Source organism: Lissotriton vulgaris, unplaced genomic scaffold (genome assembly GCF_964263255.1).
Source record: "Lissotriton vulgaris unplaced genomic scaffold, aLisVul1.2 SCAFFOLD_661, whole genome shotgun sequence".
Taxonomy (NCBI): domain Eukaryota; kingdom Metazoa; phylum Chordata; class Amphibia; order Caudata; family Salamandridae; genus Lissotriton; species Lissotriton vulgaris.
The window spans coordinates 150,568-168,597 of record NW_028249328.1 but is presented as its reverse complement, the minus strand read 5'-3'; the positions used below and the strand labels follow the sequence as shown (position 1 = coordinate 168,597).

The 18,030-nt window shown below is 42.6% G+C and overlaps 1 protein-coding gene across 1 annotated transcript in view; it reads right to left on the bottom strand.

Moving 5' to 3' along the window:
- Nucleotides 1–14,945, bottom strand: part of HSD17B12 (hydroxysteroid 17-beta dehydrogenase 12) — a 361,745-nt gene extending 346,800 nt beyond the window's left edge. Inside the window, exon 1 of the mRNA XM_086950325.1 lies at nucleotides 14,696–14,945. Within this exon, the coding sequence (XP_086806451.1) occupies nucleotides 14,696–14,864 (169 nt within the window). The 5' untranslated portion in view covers nucleotides 14,865–14,945. The remainder of the gene's footprint in view (nucleotides 1–14,695) is intronic.
- Nucleotides 14,946–18,030: the final 3,085 nt, after the last annotated feature.

Below are 18,030 nucleotides of genomic sequence, written 5' to 3'. Positions count from 1 at the left end.
CATTCGCTTTCTTCGACCAGCTTCCCTCAGACACGGACACAGGCCATGGTCAGTCATGTCTCGGGTCAGCCAATGAGGGTACCATCTAACTTTAGTAGCTGTTTGATCCTTCAGACTCCATTCATGTGCTTATTTTTAACTGTACGAGGGCCTTCTAAGTATAGCCCTCCATTCACTCTGCAGGCTCACTCTCTTGTGTCAAGCTGAAATGTGTTAGTCTAGCACGTGTTGCCACTATAAACCCAGAACTACAGGGTTTTTAGGTCTCACCTACGCAGCGCACATGCGTTGCATAGGAAAAAAAACGTAAGCTATCACTTAGGTTTTTGTCCCAAAAACGTACACGCGTTCCATTGTCTTTAATGGCAACCCGTGCACGTTTGGCGATTCCCTAGCGGGCGCTAGCTAGACACCATATGTTTGTAATTAACTTACAAAGCACATGGTGCCCCTGGCTCACTACCGCAAGGGAAACTTTGTGTGTGCTCTCGCACTCCCCCCGCCCCCCCACTTTTAGCACGAGGCAAGCGCGCTTATTTTCATTACTCCTCTCGCTCTTTTTCCTGTAACAAGTTGTTTTTTCGTTTTCTCTAAACCATTTGCAGTTTACAATTTTTCTTTTTCCTACATTGCTGCCTGCCTTTACTTGTTATTCATGTTGAAATCGTTCTTCCTTTCTCTCTTTTTTTTTTTTACAACCTGTTTTCTTTTGGTCCACAGCTTGCCCAAATAAGTCTTGTTCTCGTTTAACATCTTGTACTTTGTCTTGCTACTTTATTATGTTTCCAGTTTTTTTTGTGTACCCTCCTTTCTTGCCATTTCCGTCTTCTCCCTTTTGTGGTACCTCTACAGTTTGAAATGAGTCAATGTCTACTTGACTTCATTCCCCAGATAACATAGGGCTAGTAGAGCCCTATTACAATCGAGAGTTGCAGTTTGTTTTAGGGTGACATCCTTCTCAGTACCACGCTCATGAAATATGCCCCAAGAGAAAACAGAAGATATTGCTAGACTAAACGTTTATAACCTCCCCAGTACCGAGTAGTTCTGCACAGCTTGGGATACTGTTTGTTTAGAGTTCGGATTCTGCCTTAGAGTCTATTGGCTCTTCAAGCCCTCTTACTTGTTCACCTGCACCCGTTCAGACTTGGCTTCAGTATCTAGGGCAATCTAGATTGATTGCTTTAGGGAACGATTTTGAGAGCCTTGAAAGCTTTGGGGTGCCCTGTGCAGTGTGTATGTGTAGTGTTCCCAGGGTCAAAAATTAAAGGCCTTGAATTTTCTATCTCCGGTTTGGTAGAATACTTTGCTCATCCCGGTCACCACGCTGCATAAGACTTCAGCATGCTCCAAAAAATTCAAGTGCAAAAACCACAATGTTACGTAAAAGAAGGAAAACGACTGCCCACATTATCAAGCAGAACCCTTTACCCCAATGCGAAATATTCATTTGTTCATCCAAGCCTTCCACCTGGTTGTCCAGTTGTAGCGGAGTTCATTCTTTGTAAAGTAGTATTAGTAATTTTTGTGTGACGTGCTCTGATGCCCTTTGGGGCATTCTCTGCTAGCATTTATTTAATTAGCAATATTATCTCTCTCCGAAGTAAGGCCATAAAGGATACAGAATATTAACATCTTAAATATGCTACCAGTTCTCTCACTCAATATGTGTGATGCAAAATGTCGTGTTATAGAACAGGTACGGTCCCCTTTTGGTGCCAAAATGTACTTTCCCTTCTTGTGCAAAGTGTCTGATCTAATTGGAGTACCGATGCTGAAATACACAATTTATTTTTGTGCTTGCATAACGTTTATCCCGTGCTGACATTTTTGTCAGTAAATTTACATATGTTTACAGAAGTAGTTCAGCTATTCTAGAATATAAGCAACGCTCGGTTTCCTCTGATCATCCCGATTATTGTTTGGGACTCTCCAAGTTTTAGAAAGACTGTTCTAAAGTCACAAAGTATTGTGCCAAGTACTGCGGGACAATGTTTTGAATTTACAGCTAGATTCAAGTCCAGCTGTGGAAGGGAACAGACATAAATAGGCCGTGTCTGTCCTATATCTGCTTCAGCTTGAATTAAGTCAACGTATAAATGATTGGACTTTAAAAAAATGTTTGTTTACTCAAAAAAATGTATTTGCGACCACTTATATGATGTGTGCGCTCCATATCTCAAGGCTTCACCGCCTGATGTACTGAGCAGCTGAGTGCGTGGAGTTTGGTCCTCTACGGGCCTGCACACCTCCTCATTCAGTGGAGGCCTTCAACATGTCCAGCGTTCAGTCCGAAGAGGACATACCGAATACAGTCTGTGGGGTAATTACGCGATTTATAACACATTCTCTGTTATTTGGTTTAACATTCATTTTAGTTTACTCTTCAGTTGTCAAGTGACACCACGTCTTTCATGGCACCTTGTAGGAATATATTCAATGAATTCTTTGAAGTTTAAGCAGGATTTATTGCAGCACGAAAAAACAGGTACAGGCAGTGCAGAGTCCACAGTTCAACTGAACAAATCAATACACTACATAGCCTCAGTAACGCCACTGGAATGTAGAACTTCTTGAAGTAAAAACATGTCTCGTGCCATGGCTCACGCAGGAGCTCATGCAGGTGCATGCGACAGATATAAACCTTAAAGAGAAACACACATATGATGAAAGAGAATGTAACACACCTGCAAACCCTCCTGATTTTTTGAGCCAACAGAATTGCTCATGCTGGCATTTTTACATCCGTACTAATGCCGCTACATTGGGAACTACTAGTCCCAAAACGCAAAGCGGTGTTGACTTTAAAAAAATTGTGCACGTGCTGGTAGTATCGCGTGATCAGTTGATCGCAACATATCTGCAGAATTCGTGATTGTGCGTTATGCACATGTGCGTTTATTTCAAATATCCGATTGTTTCAAAATTGGAAAACATTAGAAACTAATCAGTCATCGCACACTTTGACAAAGCCATAGTTTTCTTGCACTTTATTTGCCCTCCACAGTTTGTAGGGTTGATCCCTGTAAATATTACACTTGAAGCTTTGAAAATCGAGCAAAGCTGTGTATAATAGTGTTATTTTCAGCTGTTTAAATTGTAACTGAAATTTACCACCTTCCTCTTTGCGCAAGGATGCTGGTGCTATTTGCATCAAATTCACTTCAAGAGTAAATTCATGTTCATCGCCTGAAATGTGCTGAAAACATGATCGACAAGTGTCTTTTTTCTTAACTCCACACAAGCTTTGCCACCTTGTCTTTTGTGTGGGTTTTTTTTTTATATAGCACAAACTAGACCCAGAGGTATCAGAGCGCTATACTTGAGTACCAGTTAGGTTACAGGCGAAAACATTAATTTTTGTTCCGCAGGTGAGATTAAGTGATTTGCCCAGAATCACAGAATGTGGAGCATCCCTGCCGAGACTCGAACCCGGTTCCCCAGCTCTGAGGTCAACCGCAATAGCAGTTAGACTATATTCACTCTCTCGAGTTTAACCTGGTTAATACAGTATACATTGTGTATGTGAAGCAGTCGTACTATTTGTGGTAGTTGTTGATCTCCGATCATATCACAGCTGGGTCACTAGTGTTTACGCACCAATGCGATAGGGCTGGGTTCACAAATTAGCAGTTATATTTGTAGCTCATTTTGCATAATATTCCCTATGTCTGCATGTGCAAATAACGTTTTTGTAGTATTTGTATGTGGGGAAGTCTTTCTCACTTTGCGGATGAAAACACTTACATCATGCGCACGAAGCATAATCTTGTTTAGGGCACAACCTGGAGATGGTCCCCAAAGTGGTATTCACGGCCTAATCACGATTTGGAACTTTGTGCTTGAAACTAACTTTCTTTGCGAAAAACTTATAATTTGTTAGCTATAATGCCAGTTTAGGCTATACAAACAATAACAGATGAAATACTATTTTTATTAAAAACATTAAAAAACTTACAATTTTTTTTAATTATCTCCATTATTGTACATTTAAACTTCAAATGTGAAAATCACACTTGAGAAAAGTGTGCAATTTTATTACCAGGTTTCATATATTCCTATTTGTTGGAGGCAAAACTATTTGAATGGTCTATGCGCATTGATACCCACTACTGTAGCTCTAAACCTATGTCCCAGGTCTGCACTCCTTCAGCCGGCCATGTAGTTTTTAAACTATCATGTTGACTTGTCAGGACCAGCATTGGCATAGCCAAAAGGTCTCCCCTTTGGGACCTTATAAGTGTTTAGCCATGCAACAGTTGATGTTGTTGCACAAACGATATTGTGCTGCATAACTAAATACTTATAAGGCCGCATAGGCGAGACCTATCAGCTATTCCAATTCGTGTCCTATCCTTGTATCAGCAGCGAGCACTTTGGGGCATGAAGTTCGGATTTAATTGGTAAAACCAGACATGTTAAAAAAATACAAAAGCAAAACTCTGGAGTAGGTGAGACATTTCAGCAAGAATGTATGACGTTACAACGAATTCCGTTGCAACGCATGCCTTTACCACGCATGCGTTACAACGGAATTCGTTTTCCACGCTTAACCTCTACCTCGAATATACCCTCACCACGCATACATTCACATCGTTTTTCGTTGTAAATGTATGCATGGTGAGGGTATACTCTTGATAAAGGTTATAACTCTCCCCTTAAATTCCCCCTGCCTCCACTCCTTATATTTACCCCTGCCCTTAACCCTTAATATATATATATATATATATATATATATATATATATATATATATATATATATATATATATATATATATATTTATTTTACTAAAATGCCCCTTACCTTTTAACTCGCCTTCTTCTTTGTTTACGTTGGTCGTACGTCGTTGAGAGGAAGCGGAAGTTACTTTCCGTTTCCTCTCTAACGACGTCGATTGCTTCAGCTTCGTCTTCACTTCGGCTTTTCAGGTAAGTTTTGTTTTTTGGGGGGGGGAGTCCCCCCCCCCAGCCCCCCTTTTTATCCCAACACTTTATTTTTTTTTATGGGGGAGACCCCCCCCCCTTTTTTTTTTCATTTACCACACATGCCTTTACTACGTATTTTGTAGTAAAGGTAAGCCTCTCGTTGTCACCACGCATGCGTTGTAAAGCATGCGTGGTGAAGGATTTCACGGAAACGGCTTCGTTGTAGAGGCCGTTTCCCGTGGAATGCTGCCTCAGTACATCTCTCCTGCTGGTTAATGGAAGGAAGAATGAAGAGAAGAAAGGTGAAATATATCTATTGGTGGCAACCCTTAGAAGGTTGTGGATTCAATAAAACTGTCAACAACCTCGTCTGTGCCAAAGGGACTCAATTTGGGATTATCAGAGTGTTTCAGTGCAAAGTGTACTTAGATGTGGGAATGAATTGTGAATTTAATTTTGTCAAAAATGAAGGCTCAGGAGTGAGAAACAGGTGTTGCCAGAAGAAAAAGCCCTTAACGACCACTGAAACGGTGGTAACGTTATGAGGAGGGGTGGTGGGGGGGCTACCCTAATTACACTTTATTCAATTTTTCCGTACAAATTGAGCATTCCATTATTAAATTAAAACATAACGTGCAGTCATTGGGATAAAGAATCAGAAAGGAAAAAGAAAATGCATTAAGTGGTGGGGGACATAATAAGGTATATGCTATTGAATTTAGGCAATGTTTTACATTCAATACAAGTTCTCTCACCAGAGAGACAACATGGACTACTAATAACTTAGTCATTCGCAGGTTATGCACGCCCTCTAGATAGTGCTGCAGACAGCACGTGGTAAGAGAAAGGATGGATATTGTTAGATTACGAATCTTTCCACATGTGAAACTAAAAATGAAAAAGGAAACCGTACACTGGGCAAAGCTCGTCTTAACAGCTATTTAATTACCCCACACAAACCATCCCTACTAAAATAGGACTTGTGTAAACATCACAGGGTTCCATAGTAGCTGCTAAGTACAGCTCAAGGCACCAATTCACTATGATTCAAATTTTGTGGCCGTGCCTTGGGGCAAAACCACCATCCAACGCATAGATCTGCAGTTCTGTTTGTTCCTTCACTGAGCCACCTAGACATCACTGAGGTCACACTGCCAGACACCACACAGACTTCACTATCTGGCTCGGCCTTGCTCAAGGCTTATCCGGCTTACTCGCGTCACTCGGAGGGATTTTTAAGAAGCCGGAAGCCCTCGTTTGTAAGCAGCTTTCAATATTTAGCCATTCTTTCGACAGAAGGAAAGGCGGTTTTACTTAGGATTTTTAACAGGTCCTTTGACCCTTCAAGTCGTGCCAGACAAGCCTGACCAGGGAAATGAAAATAAAGAAAAGTCATTTTAAAGAGGCAGAACGTACTCTTTCTTCGTCCACTGCAACCAAATGTGAAGGTTTGCACTTAGGATACAGAAACAACAATGGAGTGGGAGAAGGATAAAGTTTTAGAGAAACAAAAGGGAAGGGTTGGAGGATTAAACTGGACTGTAACACAAGGAAGACATGGCAAGAGATAAAAAGGTGCTGGAACGATAAATGTCCCACGTCGTAAAAACAGAAGGCTGTTAAAGTCCACAGCTGGGCTAGACAGTCCAGTCAACAATGGATGAAATAGCAGGTTACCTGGGGCACTACATGACGCTACTGGACTAATTACCCACAAGGACCCATCCTTGTCGCCACTTTTGTAAGTGAAGAAGGGTAATTGCGGGTAATTAGGCCAGTAGTGTATATTATGTAGTTTATTCAGTTACAAGAAAGATGGTAAAGGCCCCACGGGAACAGCATCCTGCTGCTCAGCCCCACTCATTCCAAATGACCACTCAAATAAACCTTGCACCAGCGAACATTCCATTACTTCTCACTCACACAGGCTGAGCAGCAAGGAACTTGGAGACAGAATACAACACAGTGCAGTGTACCATAAACACGCGTGTCATGGCATGCCAACAGTGTACGAGCTGCACCCCCCAAGGGGCTTCTGGGGGCTACTATACACCCTCCCACGGCATTGCCAGCTCAGGAGTGGGATATGAAAGAGGAACTCATTTAAATACAAGTGATCTCGTGTAACTGCCTCATTTCCCAGGTGGTTTTGTCAGTCTTACCAGTAAATATTTGCTATGTAAAAATGTGGCACAATTTGCTAAGCTTGCTTATTAAAATGGTAACAGTAACGTTCCAACGTAACAATATATTATAATTTTCTGACGCTATGTGGCATTAGTTACAAAAATGGGATTGGGGGTGGAAGGGGGGTCAATATTAAAAATTTACACTGCCGTCACAGAAAGTTACATAACAGAACTAGCACTCTCCAGGCTTTAATGCCAAAGGGTACATTTTCGGGTAGACCACTGAATATTCGGTATTATTTCTTACAGAACATTCTACATGGGGGCACAGAAAGGTTTACACTTCACATATACTGCTTTTTTTCTTCAGAAAGAGCCTCATTTTCTAAATAATTATTGACACAGTGTGCACGTTTTAAGGATCTCTGGGGAAAGCGTTAAAAGAGAGCAAGTGCTGCCTGAAATAGTAGGCAGGGCAAAGCAATTTGAGAAAATAGTGCTCAGAGACTGTAATTATGAACGCCTGAGCAACAACACACGTACAAGTGGTGTCGCCATGGGAGGTTAAAAAATGAGACAAGGCGGTACTAAGGAGAAAGTACTAAGTCTTTTGACCAATGAGCAGCCACAGTTTACAGTAGACAATGACACAAGCCAATGAAAAAATGTGGAGGAGTTTTAAGCCCCAGACTCGACACAACATGCCTTGCAGAGCAGCGTCTGCGCTGCCCAGGCTCAACCTAAAAATAAAAATGAGAGCACCACTTCTAACATGTAGAAGGGTTTATCAGATGCCTCTGCAGGGGATACACACACAAAATACATGTTTTAACACATGGTTAAGCATCGTTAACAAGCAGATCACATATGGCCTGCGGCTCCAAGGTTTCTAACTGGTGATCATTGCTGGGAGACTGGCCAAAAACAGGAACATTTCTTAACCCAATGTTGTGTAGGCTCTTTTTTCCTCACTTCAAGGATGAATGCCACAACCTTCCCTGCAGAAATCTGTGTGTAGCCTAGCGAGATGCTACGGAGCTCCTTCACTCTTAAGGAGAAAACTGAGGTGCTTTTGGTATGATAATGAGAGCTATACCTGCCCATCCACCTTTCACACATACTCAAAAGTAGTCATTTTCATCTTTCTCCTAAAGCACTGGTGCTCAGTGTTACTCCAGATTTTGGCACACAGTCTGGTCACTGCAGCACTGTTGTCAAGGGAGTTCTCGCCCCTCAAACTAACCCCCACCACCCCTCGGCTCCCCTCTCAGCCTTTAGTGAGGTGGGGTGCTAATAACCTTCTGTCTCGCCTCATGGTATGGGGGGTGGGGGGGGGGGGGGGGGTGATGCACATCTATAACGAGAGAACCGCTTTCCTTTACTGGTCGGACCACTAACTTTTTTTATTTTTATACTACAGTCACAGACTTTCTACAGTATGTTATAGTGTTTTTCCACATTAAAATAAATAGATGTGTGTAGTACAAGGCCCTCTGTGTATGTGAAAGCTGGTTCCTCCTGCTCACTTAATTCTACTAAAAATGCAGTTTAAACATGCTGTGGGATACAGTCTCACTGCTGCATATTGTACCACCTACAGTTTGCGTAGAATATATTTAGGTAGTCTTAAGTAGAAAATATTACAATGTTCCAATCCAGAGATGATCTGTGCATGGACAACTAAATTCCAAGATTCAAAATGCAGAAGTCCAAAAATCTCTTCATAGATTTTATATAGGAAAAACAGGTGCCTAATATTGTCAAAATTTGAGATTGAAAGAATGATCTCAATTTAACCTGACCCCTAAATTACTGGCCATTGAGATTGGAGGGGGGCAGCAAGCTCTTTGGGCCACCTGTTTGAAGCAGAAAATACATTATTTCTGACAAATACGTTTTGGTTTTATCTGCATTATATTTTAACTGATGGTTATCCATCTAGGCAATGACCTGGAAAAGATACAATTTAAAAGTCAATTTAGCACCTAAAGAGCTCTTATCGAACAATATCGAGAGCGAGATAAGAGGAATCATATAGATTTTAAACAAAGTCAGTCAGTCTCAAGAAGGAGCCCTGGGGAACCCTATATCTGAGCATCCTATTTCCCAAACTGATGTGTCATAGTGTAATGCCTGTTTGCTGTTATGGAGGAAAGATTAAAACCATTGTAACATTTTCACAAATACCTAGGTCCTCTATGCCATTAAGCAATAGTGCATGTGACACGGTGTCTAATGCCGTCGACATATCAAGTAAGATCAAGACTGAGTTTAAGCCTTTGTCTACCATTATTTTGATAGACTCTGGAACTTTCAGAAAGGCTGAATTCGTGCCACGTCATGGTCTAAAGCCTGACTAGGAAGTATGAAGAAGGTTAAATCTTTTAAAGTATTCTGTAAGTAGTACATTCACTTATGTTTCAAACGATTTTACAAGGCGAGGAGTAATGAGGTAGGTCTAAAATTGGTCAAGTTCTATAGGTCCACCGTAACCTTCTTCAACAGAGGTTTTAACCTGCTTCGATGATATACGGACTTGAGCATGGGTCAGAGTAGAATACAAAATTTATAAATATTGTAATAATACTAAGAGCTTTCCCAAAAATTTCTGGTTGATATGGGTCCAAAAGGATCCATATTTAAAGCTCTTAAGATCAATTCAGCGTCCTGTAACATGATTACAATGGATGATACTGGACGATACTGGATAAGCCAAACATCAACATCACACGCAACCCAGAACATGCCATCTTCCTAAGAGAATAATAGTGGATTTATAGAGTCTGGAGCCATGCTGAGGGGCTTGATGACGAGATCCCTTGGTCAACTCTAAATTAGCTCTTAGTGACCAGTCTGAAGTTTAAGGCCATAAAGGGACTACCTAGTGGTGTATACTATGGGTGATCACATTAGACTAGGCCTCCAATTTATTTCAGAATATAAGTAGGGGTCCCCACACTGGATAGGTGTGTGCTTCTCTATTTAGGGCTATCATGAGTGCCCTTATTTTCTTTTTATATAGGGCATCCCGCTTATTGAGGTATGCACCACCTTGATTGTGTTTAATAACTAGGATCAAGTACCCTGACAATCAAGAATAATAGGTGTATTTCATTTTAGGATCGGTTCCTTATGAATTTTATGGTAAAAGTTTCTATTTTAATTTATTCAAATGTATTTGTCTTTTACCAATTTTCATTTGCTCCTACACAATTTAAAAAAAATAAAAACACCAGCATAAATGAGGAGCTTTCATAATGGCTGACAGTGTTTGAGAAGGGGCCCCTCCGTTTAATCCTTGAACACTATGCACATGATACCGAACACAACAGGGTTCTGCGGGAACTTTATGCAATTATAGCTGACCCAGTAATATTTTCCTCCCACGCATTGTGAGAGCGCTACACCTTTCCCTCAACTATCATGTGGTGGGACAGGCAGCGGTCTAGACGTTTTTCCCTGCCACGTAACACCAACCAATGGAGGCACCTCATGTACATGTGCTGCGTTGCGTGGCTCAGGGAGACATAGTTCAAAACTTTACAGATTAGCATTGCCAGTGACCTACACAGGGCCGGGAGGGACCTTTGAGGGCCAACAACTCACCTTGATGTAGTAAGTGAGAATCGGAGGGGGCAGACAGTGACAAGATTGTCCCGGTCCCGATGGGCATACACTCATCTTGAAGTAGTAAGTGCACTCTCGAGGGGGGAGGCAGTGACGACATTGCCTCCGGCTTCCTACAGGCGTTTCCATATTGCTCAGAATGGGTTCATCTAAGGTGCTTAGTTTATTGCAAAACTACTGTTACAATGTAATATTATGACGCTGACATGAAGCAGTCACAGGTCCATCCTTAAAAATTAATGTATGTATGGTGTGCATACTCTAATCCAATTTAATGTATTTTACAGAGTTTGACTACAGGAAGTTGTTCTCACTCCCCCACCATTTGAGTTTTGAACTTAAACTCGGTAAGAGCAAGCACTTGGTTGTGTATTTACCTTCTCTCCTGAGCTGTGATGGTCGGATCTTTAGAACTTGCCAAAGGGTATAGTGACAAAATAAGATGTTATATGGTGCAATGGCACCAAGTGAGAAATATATGGGATTTCCATTTATGTGTGAGGAAAACTTCACTGGTTAGGTCCATAAGCGTTGTGATAATGCCCACTGCGTGATCGCTGTGTGATTTTTTTAGGTCTGGGTGTATTACCAAGGCTATTTGTTGTCACTATCCACATGATAGTTAACACTTTATCACTTGTTATTATGGTTTCTTTTGCAGGTTTCCCATGGAAATTATCCCTATAGATGAGTAGGTAGTATTCCTTAAGTAGGGGTGTTTATTTCCTACTCCTGGACTAAGGGGTTAGGGTTAGTTCTTTTGAGATCTTTTCTTCTATGTGAAGTCCTGAGGAAAGCCGGGATAATGATTAATTCAATCCTGTGATTTGGCTGAAACATGTCGACCTTTTTTTGGAGAGTGGAGGGATAGGTGATCCATCACAATTCACCTTACCTTCATCCACTGGTCTTATTTGTGGCCATTTTCTTTTAACTCTGGGCAAGGGAGTCCTTAATTAAAGTTGGTTTGAGGGCATCCTTTGATCCAGTTTTATATCACTATTTCTGCACCTTTATGCACACATTTTGATCCCATGTTTCGCATTTTCTTTATGTATTGCATTGTCTTCCCCTGCCCTATTGCTCCACCTCCAGTATTGGCGACCGCAGAGGTGTGTTAGCAGCCCTATGATGAAGCATGATACAGCTTGCTGTGTGTGAGGGCAGTTTTGCACACCTGGGTATCCTCCCAGGAACCTTATTAATTCACAGTGATTTAGCTTTAATTGTCTTACTTTCTTTTTCCTCCTACCCCTTTTTACCAGCTTGTGTGGTTAATTTAAAATCAGCCCGCGTACTGTTGAATCGAGAAGAGTGATACAGGTAATATTTTTTCTTCTATTTTCACCTTTCCTTTCTATTGGTAAATGTGACTGGAGGTCTATTTTGTGTTTCAAAAACTCACCTATTTCATCACATAAAAATTCTTGTGAAGGTAGAATTTCCACAGTACAGGCTCTGGGATAAAGAAACGTATTCTTGAAAAATTTCTTATGGAGCATTTCTAGCCTCCTCCATTTTGGTAGAAAAAAAATCCTCTTGCCTTTTTTTACGGACTTAAAATATTGCCTAATGGCGGATTTATAGATGCCCCTACCCTCCGGAAGATATTAGATTCGCCATTTTCCTTTAAGCCTTTTACAGGATGCCACTTTAGCAGATTTTGGAAAGCTTAATGCTGGTCACCTTTCCTATCACGTCTACCACCAGGAAACCATTAATAATTAAGATAATAGGCACATGCACTAAGACCAAGAAATGGCAGCAGGGCACTAAGCTGGCAATAATGATCAATGCAGAGAACTTTAGTTCAGGCATGACTGATCATAAGGTAGGGGAACAAGCCCCGACAATATTCCTCCTAAAGGCTGTCACGACGTAGGTCTCTCGCTCTGAAAAAAATAATATTGCAGAAAACATTCATCGCTGAAACTGAAAACTAACTCGGAAACGACTAGATGCACCATGGTGTTCTTTCCATGTACACAGTTGAACAGACTCTAATACTTTGATTCATTCACCTATACTTGGTGAGCTGTTATTTATTTATTTATTTATTTATTTATTTATTTATTTATTTAATGGTTTTATAAAGCGCGTAGTAACTCGATGAGCATCCCAGCGCTGTACCCATTGTTTATCCGTTACCCTGTCAATTCATCACTGTGTGAATTTGTACAGTTCCCAAACCTTAGTTTACCATACCGTTTATGCATGTTCATTCAGTAAGTCACAGTTTATTCCCCAGATATGCATGTTAGAAAAGAGATTAGCTTTTTTCATTAGTAAAATAGTCTGCCTTGCTCTGTTTGTGTTAGTAAGGTCTCCCATATTTACATTTAGTTGCCACTTATGTGTTGGTACTGAGTTCCACGGTTAGTGCTTACCATCTTTTGCATATATTGGCACAGTGTTTGTTCAGCCATCCACAGTTAATTTCCCCAACTTTGTATTCAGCTGTTAACTTCCCCATGGATAACATGAGCTAACATACGTGTGCTGGCACGTACATTCATGATTTTATCGCCAGGAAGCTAAAGACATAGGAGAGAGGCAAGGACACCATGGAGAGAATTCAGCATGAACAAGATGCACCTGACTTCACGCAGCCAAAGACAATTCTAGGGCAAATAGACAGGTCCTCAACAGCATGGGTGCTTCTCACCCCAGTAGCCTGTCACAGTAGCATGAAATAGGTTGATTTAACTGGGATCAACCACAACTACTTAATTCCATTACTGCGTAATTATGCTAATTTTCTCGAATTTCTAGGAAATATCCGAATGCTGAACATTCAATTTCAACAATTCAAGTTGTAGAAAGGGGATTATATTCACCAGATAAGCAATTTCACTCAATTAACAACAAGTAAAATAAAACCTGGTGTAAAACAATCAACTGCAGTCCTTTAAAATGCGTCCATGCACTCTTACTTTCCTGCCTCAGCGCCAATATGGTTTTCGACTATAGAGGCAGTTAAAAAACTTTTTTTTTTTTAAATGTGGTAGGACAACTTAATTTTGTCTTGGGGCTTACAGAAAGCAATTGAGCAGCCTCAGAGGCGGCCTTAGGCATGTGCAAGCTGTGTACCTGCAAAGGGCCACCACGCCAATATATATCCTTAATATAATAATCCTCTGAGATTGGATACATATTTGCGTGGCGGCCCCTGCAGGGATTTGGCAGCTCTGTTCCACTTCCTTCACTCCTACTCGTGGCATATAGCATCCACAGTCGTAGCGAGGTTAGCCTACGGTTACCTATCTTCCTGTGCAGGTGCAAAGTCGCCCATTTATACTCCTGTCCATGTGTGTAAATATGCAGCAGACATAGGTGCTAGTAGTCACTCTCTGCGACTATCTACTCTTAGGTTGGGAAGGGCTTACTTCTACGAGTGTTGGCACAGTAACCACGGTATGTTGCATTGGTCCATGTCCCATGGCACTCCACTTCCTGCGATACCCCATGCTGCACCTCTGTACACTGTCCATTTATGATTCCAAAGTCCACGGCCGCGTTTCGCTGAGTCACCTTTGGTAATACTAAATGATGAAGCAGCCTGCATTGCTGGTTTACTCCATGGTACAGCTCCTATTAGGATGGCATATGCCATCCTAATGGGAGCTGTACCATGGAGTAAACCAGCAATTGCAGGTTGCTTCATCATGGGGTATAGGATATACCAAATGATTATTAGTGCAGCCCCTACAAAGCCCCCTTCCAATCCCCCAGCAGTTGAGGTCAGTCTCCCAGGGTTTGTCCCCTTATAGATTGTTCTGGTCCTCAACAGAATACCACCATCAGCATCTGTAAAATTGCACAGTAAACTCTGAACAACTACAATAAAATCCGCTTTTTGCATTAGCAAGGGTACAGCAATAGACTGCTTTGCACAGCTCCCAGATGTCAGTGCCAGTTACCCCCAGAGCATTGCACAAGGGTTGGGGGTGGTACAGTTGTCCCTCAGTGAACTCTATTTTTTCCAAGGCAAAGGCTGCTCCCACGTGACTCACCTGCCCACCGCCCTAATCCCGGGCCCACTTGGATGCCGCCCCCGACTCCCCAGACTCTCAGGGCGCTGAGGAGGGTGTAGGCGGCCCGGAGTCCCAGCCAGGCTACGGCCAGCAGGCCGAGCCAGCAGAGGAGGGACCCTGCCTCTGAATGGAACCACATCCCGTGCATGACAGCGGCTAGAAACGGAGGATCGCACCGCGACCCGGAAGAGGTGACAGGAGCACGCACGGCGCATGCGCGCACACTGACAGGTGTGGGGGCGGGCACAAGTGAAGTATGGCAGGTAAGGGACGGCGCGTGCGCGGACACGCACTGAGCATGCGTAACGACTGGCGGCTGTCAACGCAGGATGCCAGTCTAGCTGCCATCTTATAACTACCATTACTCGCTGTGATTGAGTTGAGCATATAAACAAAAGATAATTAAAGTACAGTTATTGAAAGAAAACAATAACGCATCACTTACAGTATTTAGAATCTCTACACGGTTTTTTATATTATACATTCTATTCATATTAAAATCCTGATGTAATTGCCAAATGTATGCATTCTGCACATATTAACATCTTGATATTATCGTCTCATTTTCACGAGGAGCAATGCATGTAAGGCAACGTTTTTATAATAATTGTTGTACGCAAGATAATGTTTTGCAGGACAAGCGTTCCATTTACCTCTCCTCATCCGCTTATGTGATATAGCACATTGGTCCGTTGACTACCCTGGTCCTTCTTTTATGTTTCTCGTCTTGCCTCTAAGGCAGTAAGGGGCGGGCCTGGAACTCTCGTGTTCTTCGCCCCACCCATCACGCCACTCACCCGCCTCCCTCCACCTGACTTACTAGCGCTTCTGCAGTTCTGCTTAATGTGCAGTTTAGGCACCTATCATGGATTCTACTTATTTCCCATGCTGCACTTCTATAGTTAGTTACTACAGCCAACAAGCATTTCTAATGCAATAGGTCTCGCAATTACGAGACTTTACGCTGCTGTCATGACAATGCATTTTATTTATGGTTCAACAAACCAAAACATAAATAAAAAGCATTTCATTTACAATGCCGATAGCTAAAACTCACGTAAATGCGAGACCTGTTGCATTGCAAATGCTAGTTAAGTTAGGTATGGCCAATACCATGGTGGGCAGTTCTTTTTTTGTCGAAGTACCCTAGTCTCTAGTGGATTTTTGCTGTCCCTCTGCAAAAAAAGGCTTCCCTCGTACCTGTTTATTTCAAGCACATTTTATTTACTCTCCTTGTTTTTTGGGAAACATTTTTTTAATTGGCATTAAGTTGTAGGTGAATTCTCACATCAGTATGCAAGTACAGGAGTATTCAATACAGTGGGCATATCGTTCAGCGTCATTTTACAATAAAGTTTGAGCTATTGGTGTTGCATTATTTAGCAAGGGGCCTCCTTTCTGATCATTTACTCTGGAACTAATCAAATGCATAAATCAGCACTAGAAACACACTGGGCGGGATGACATGCACAGAAACACAAGGGGACAGAGGATGTGGCGTTAGGGACAAAGCTGCCGACCTTGGAGCTAGGGAACCAAGTTCGTCCCTCGGTGTCGGCTCAGGAGTCTGTGATTGTGGGGAAACCACTTAATTACCCCATGCTTATGTGTCTTTGTAATACGTAACTGATGCTTATGTCATGCGCTCTAATACCTTCGGGTCGAGTTTGCGCTGTATCAATGGGCTGTAGATGACGCTGACTGACCATTAATCACCCACAACTCATTTCCCTGCTGCCGTAGTGCCTCGTCACTCCAGGTGTTTAGATTATTCGTCGGAATTTCCCAAAGATTAAAGTAAATGTTTCAGAAGCACGCCTTCTGATCTGCAGCCCCTCCCTCCCTGCCACCTTGTAAACAAGCATTGGCCCATCGCTGACACCTCTGAAACTCTCGTGTTTCCAGTGTGCTTGGCTGTGAGAGGAACATTCGTCAGGACCGCTCGAGGTGCCAAGTGCGGCCCACGTGCTCTATACTTAAAGACAGCGGTACAAAAGGGGGTGGAGATGGACGGAGCATCTCACATCCAGTCAACAGATCTGGGTTTAATCCATCACTGTTCTTTAGCCCACTCTGCCACCCCAGTTCAGACATGGCCATATGCAAATCAGTCTGACCCTGTGCCTCATGGGAACAGTCCAGCCCGTACTGCCAAGCCATGCCTTCCCTGGACCGGAAACAAGCTTCCTAGGACCGGTTTCTGGCATTTCAGCCGTCTTCAGCCAGGCTTGCAATAATCCAGTGACAAAGTAAGCAAGGGACTCACGTCTGAGCATACCCTGCCAACTTAAGGCGAACAAAGCGGTACAAAAGGGGGTGGTGATGGACGGAGCATCTGAACCAATCAAGCACTCACACCTAGTCAACAGATCTGGGTTTAATCCATCACCGTTCTTTAGCCCACTCTGCCACCCCAGTTCAGACATGGCCATATGCAAATCAGTCTGACCCTGTGCCTCATGGGAACAGTCGAGCCCGAACAGCCAAGCCATGCCTTCCCTAGACCGGAAACAAGCTTCCTAGGACCAGTTTCTGGTATTTCAGCTGTCTTCAGCCAGGCTTTCTTGAATCCAGTGGCAAAGTGAGCAAGTGACTCACGTCTGAGCATACCCTGCCTACTTATAGCGAACAAAGCGGTACAAAAGGGGGTGTTGATGGACGGAGCATGTGAGAAGTTGGCCTGATATGTAGTGTTTCCAATTCTGGAACCACTGGGCATCAGTCCAAACAAACCCCAAAGATGTCAGGTTGTAAGTCAACCTTGTAGACAAGCTATCCTAGTGGTAGCATGGACTAAGCAGCCTTAAAGGCTTAACTTAAGAGGTCGTGTTAAGCGAGCTTGTTTTACCACATACAATCCTGTAATCAAATGAAAGGACACCACACAAGTATATATTGTAAAAATATATGTATTTATTTCTAAATTACTCCCCAGTACTCTTTATGAGGAAAGGGGCACAAGCGTTTGTTAGACCCGGGACCCTGGCCGGCCAAGACTCGCGTCGAGGTCAGTCAGGGATCGCCAGTTCTAAGTGTCAGGGCAAGGGAGTCACACACCAAGGCAACCCCCACTCGCCCTCTAGGTAACGTGGCGCGAGCAGTCAAGGCTAAACTTGGAGGCGATGTAAGTTAAGTATTTGCGCATGCACCCCAGCAACAACACCCAAGGCCCACCACAAAGAAACACTCCACACAAGGTTATGTAAAAATAGCCTTTGTATTATAAAAATATACATCAGATAAAACACACATCTTATTACACGGTGCCAACAGGCACAGGCGGAATTTACAAGGGATATTTGTACAGGACAGGG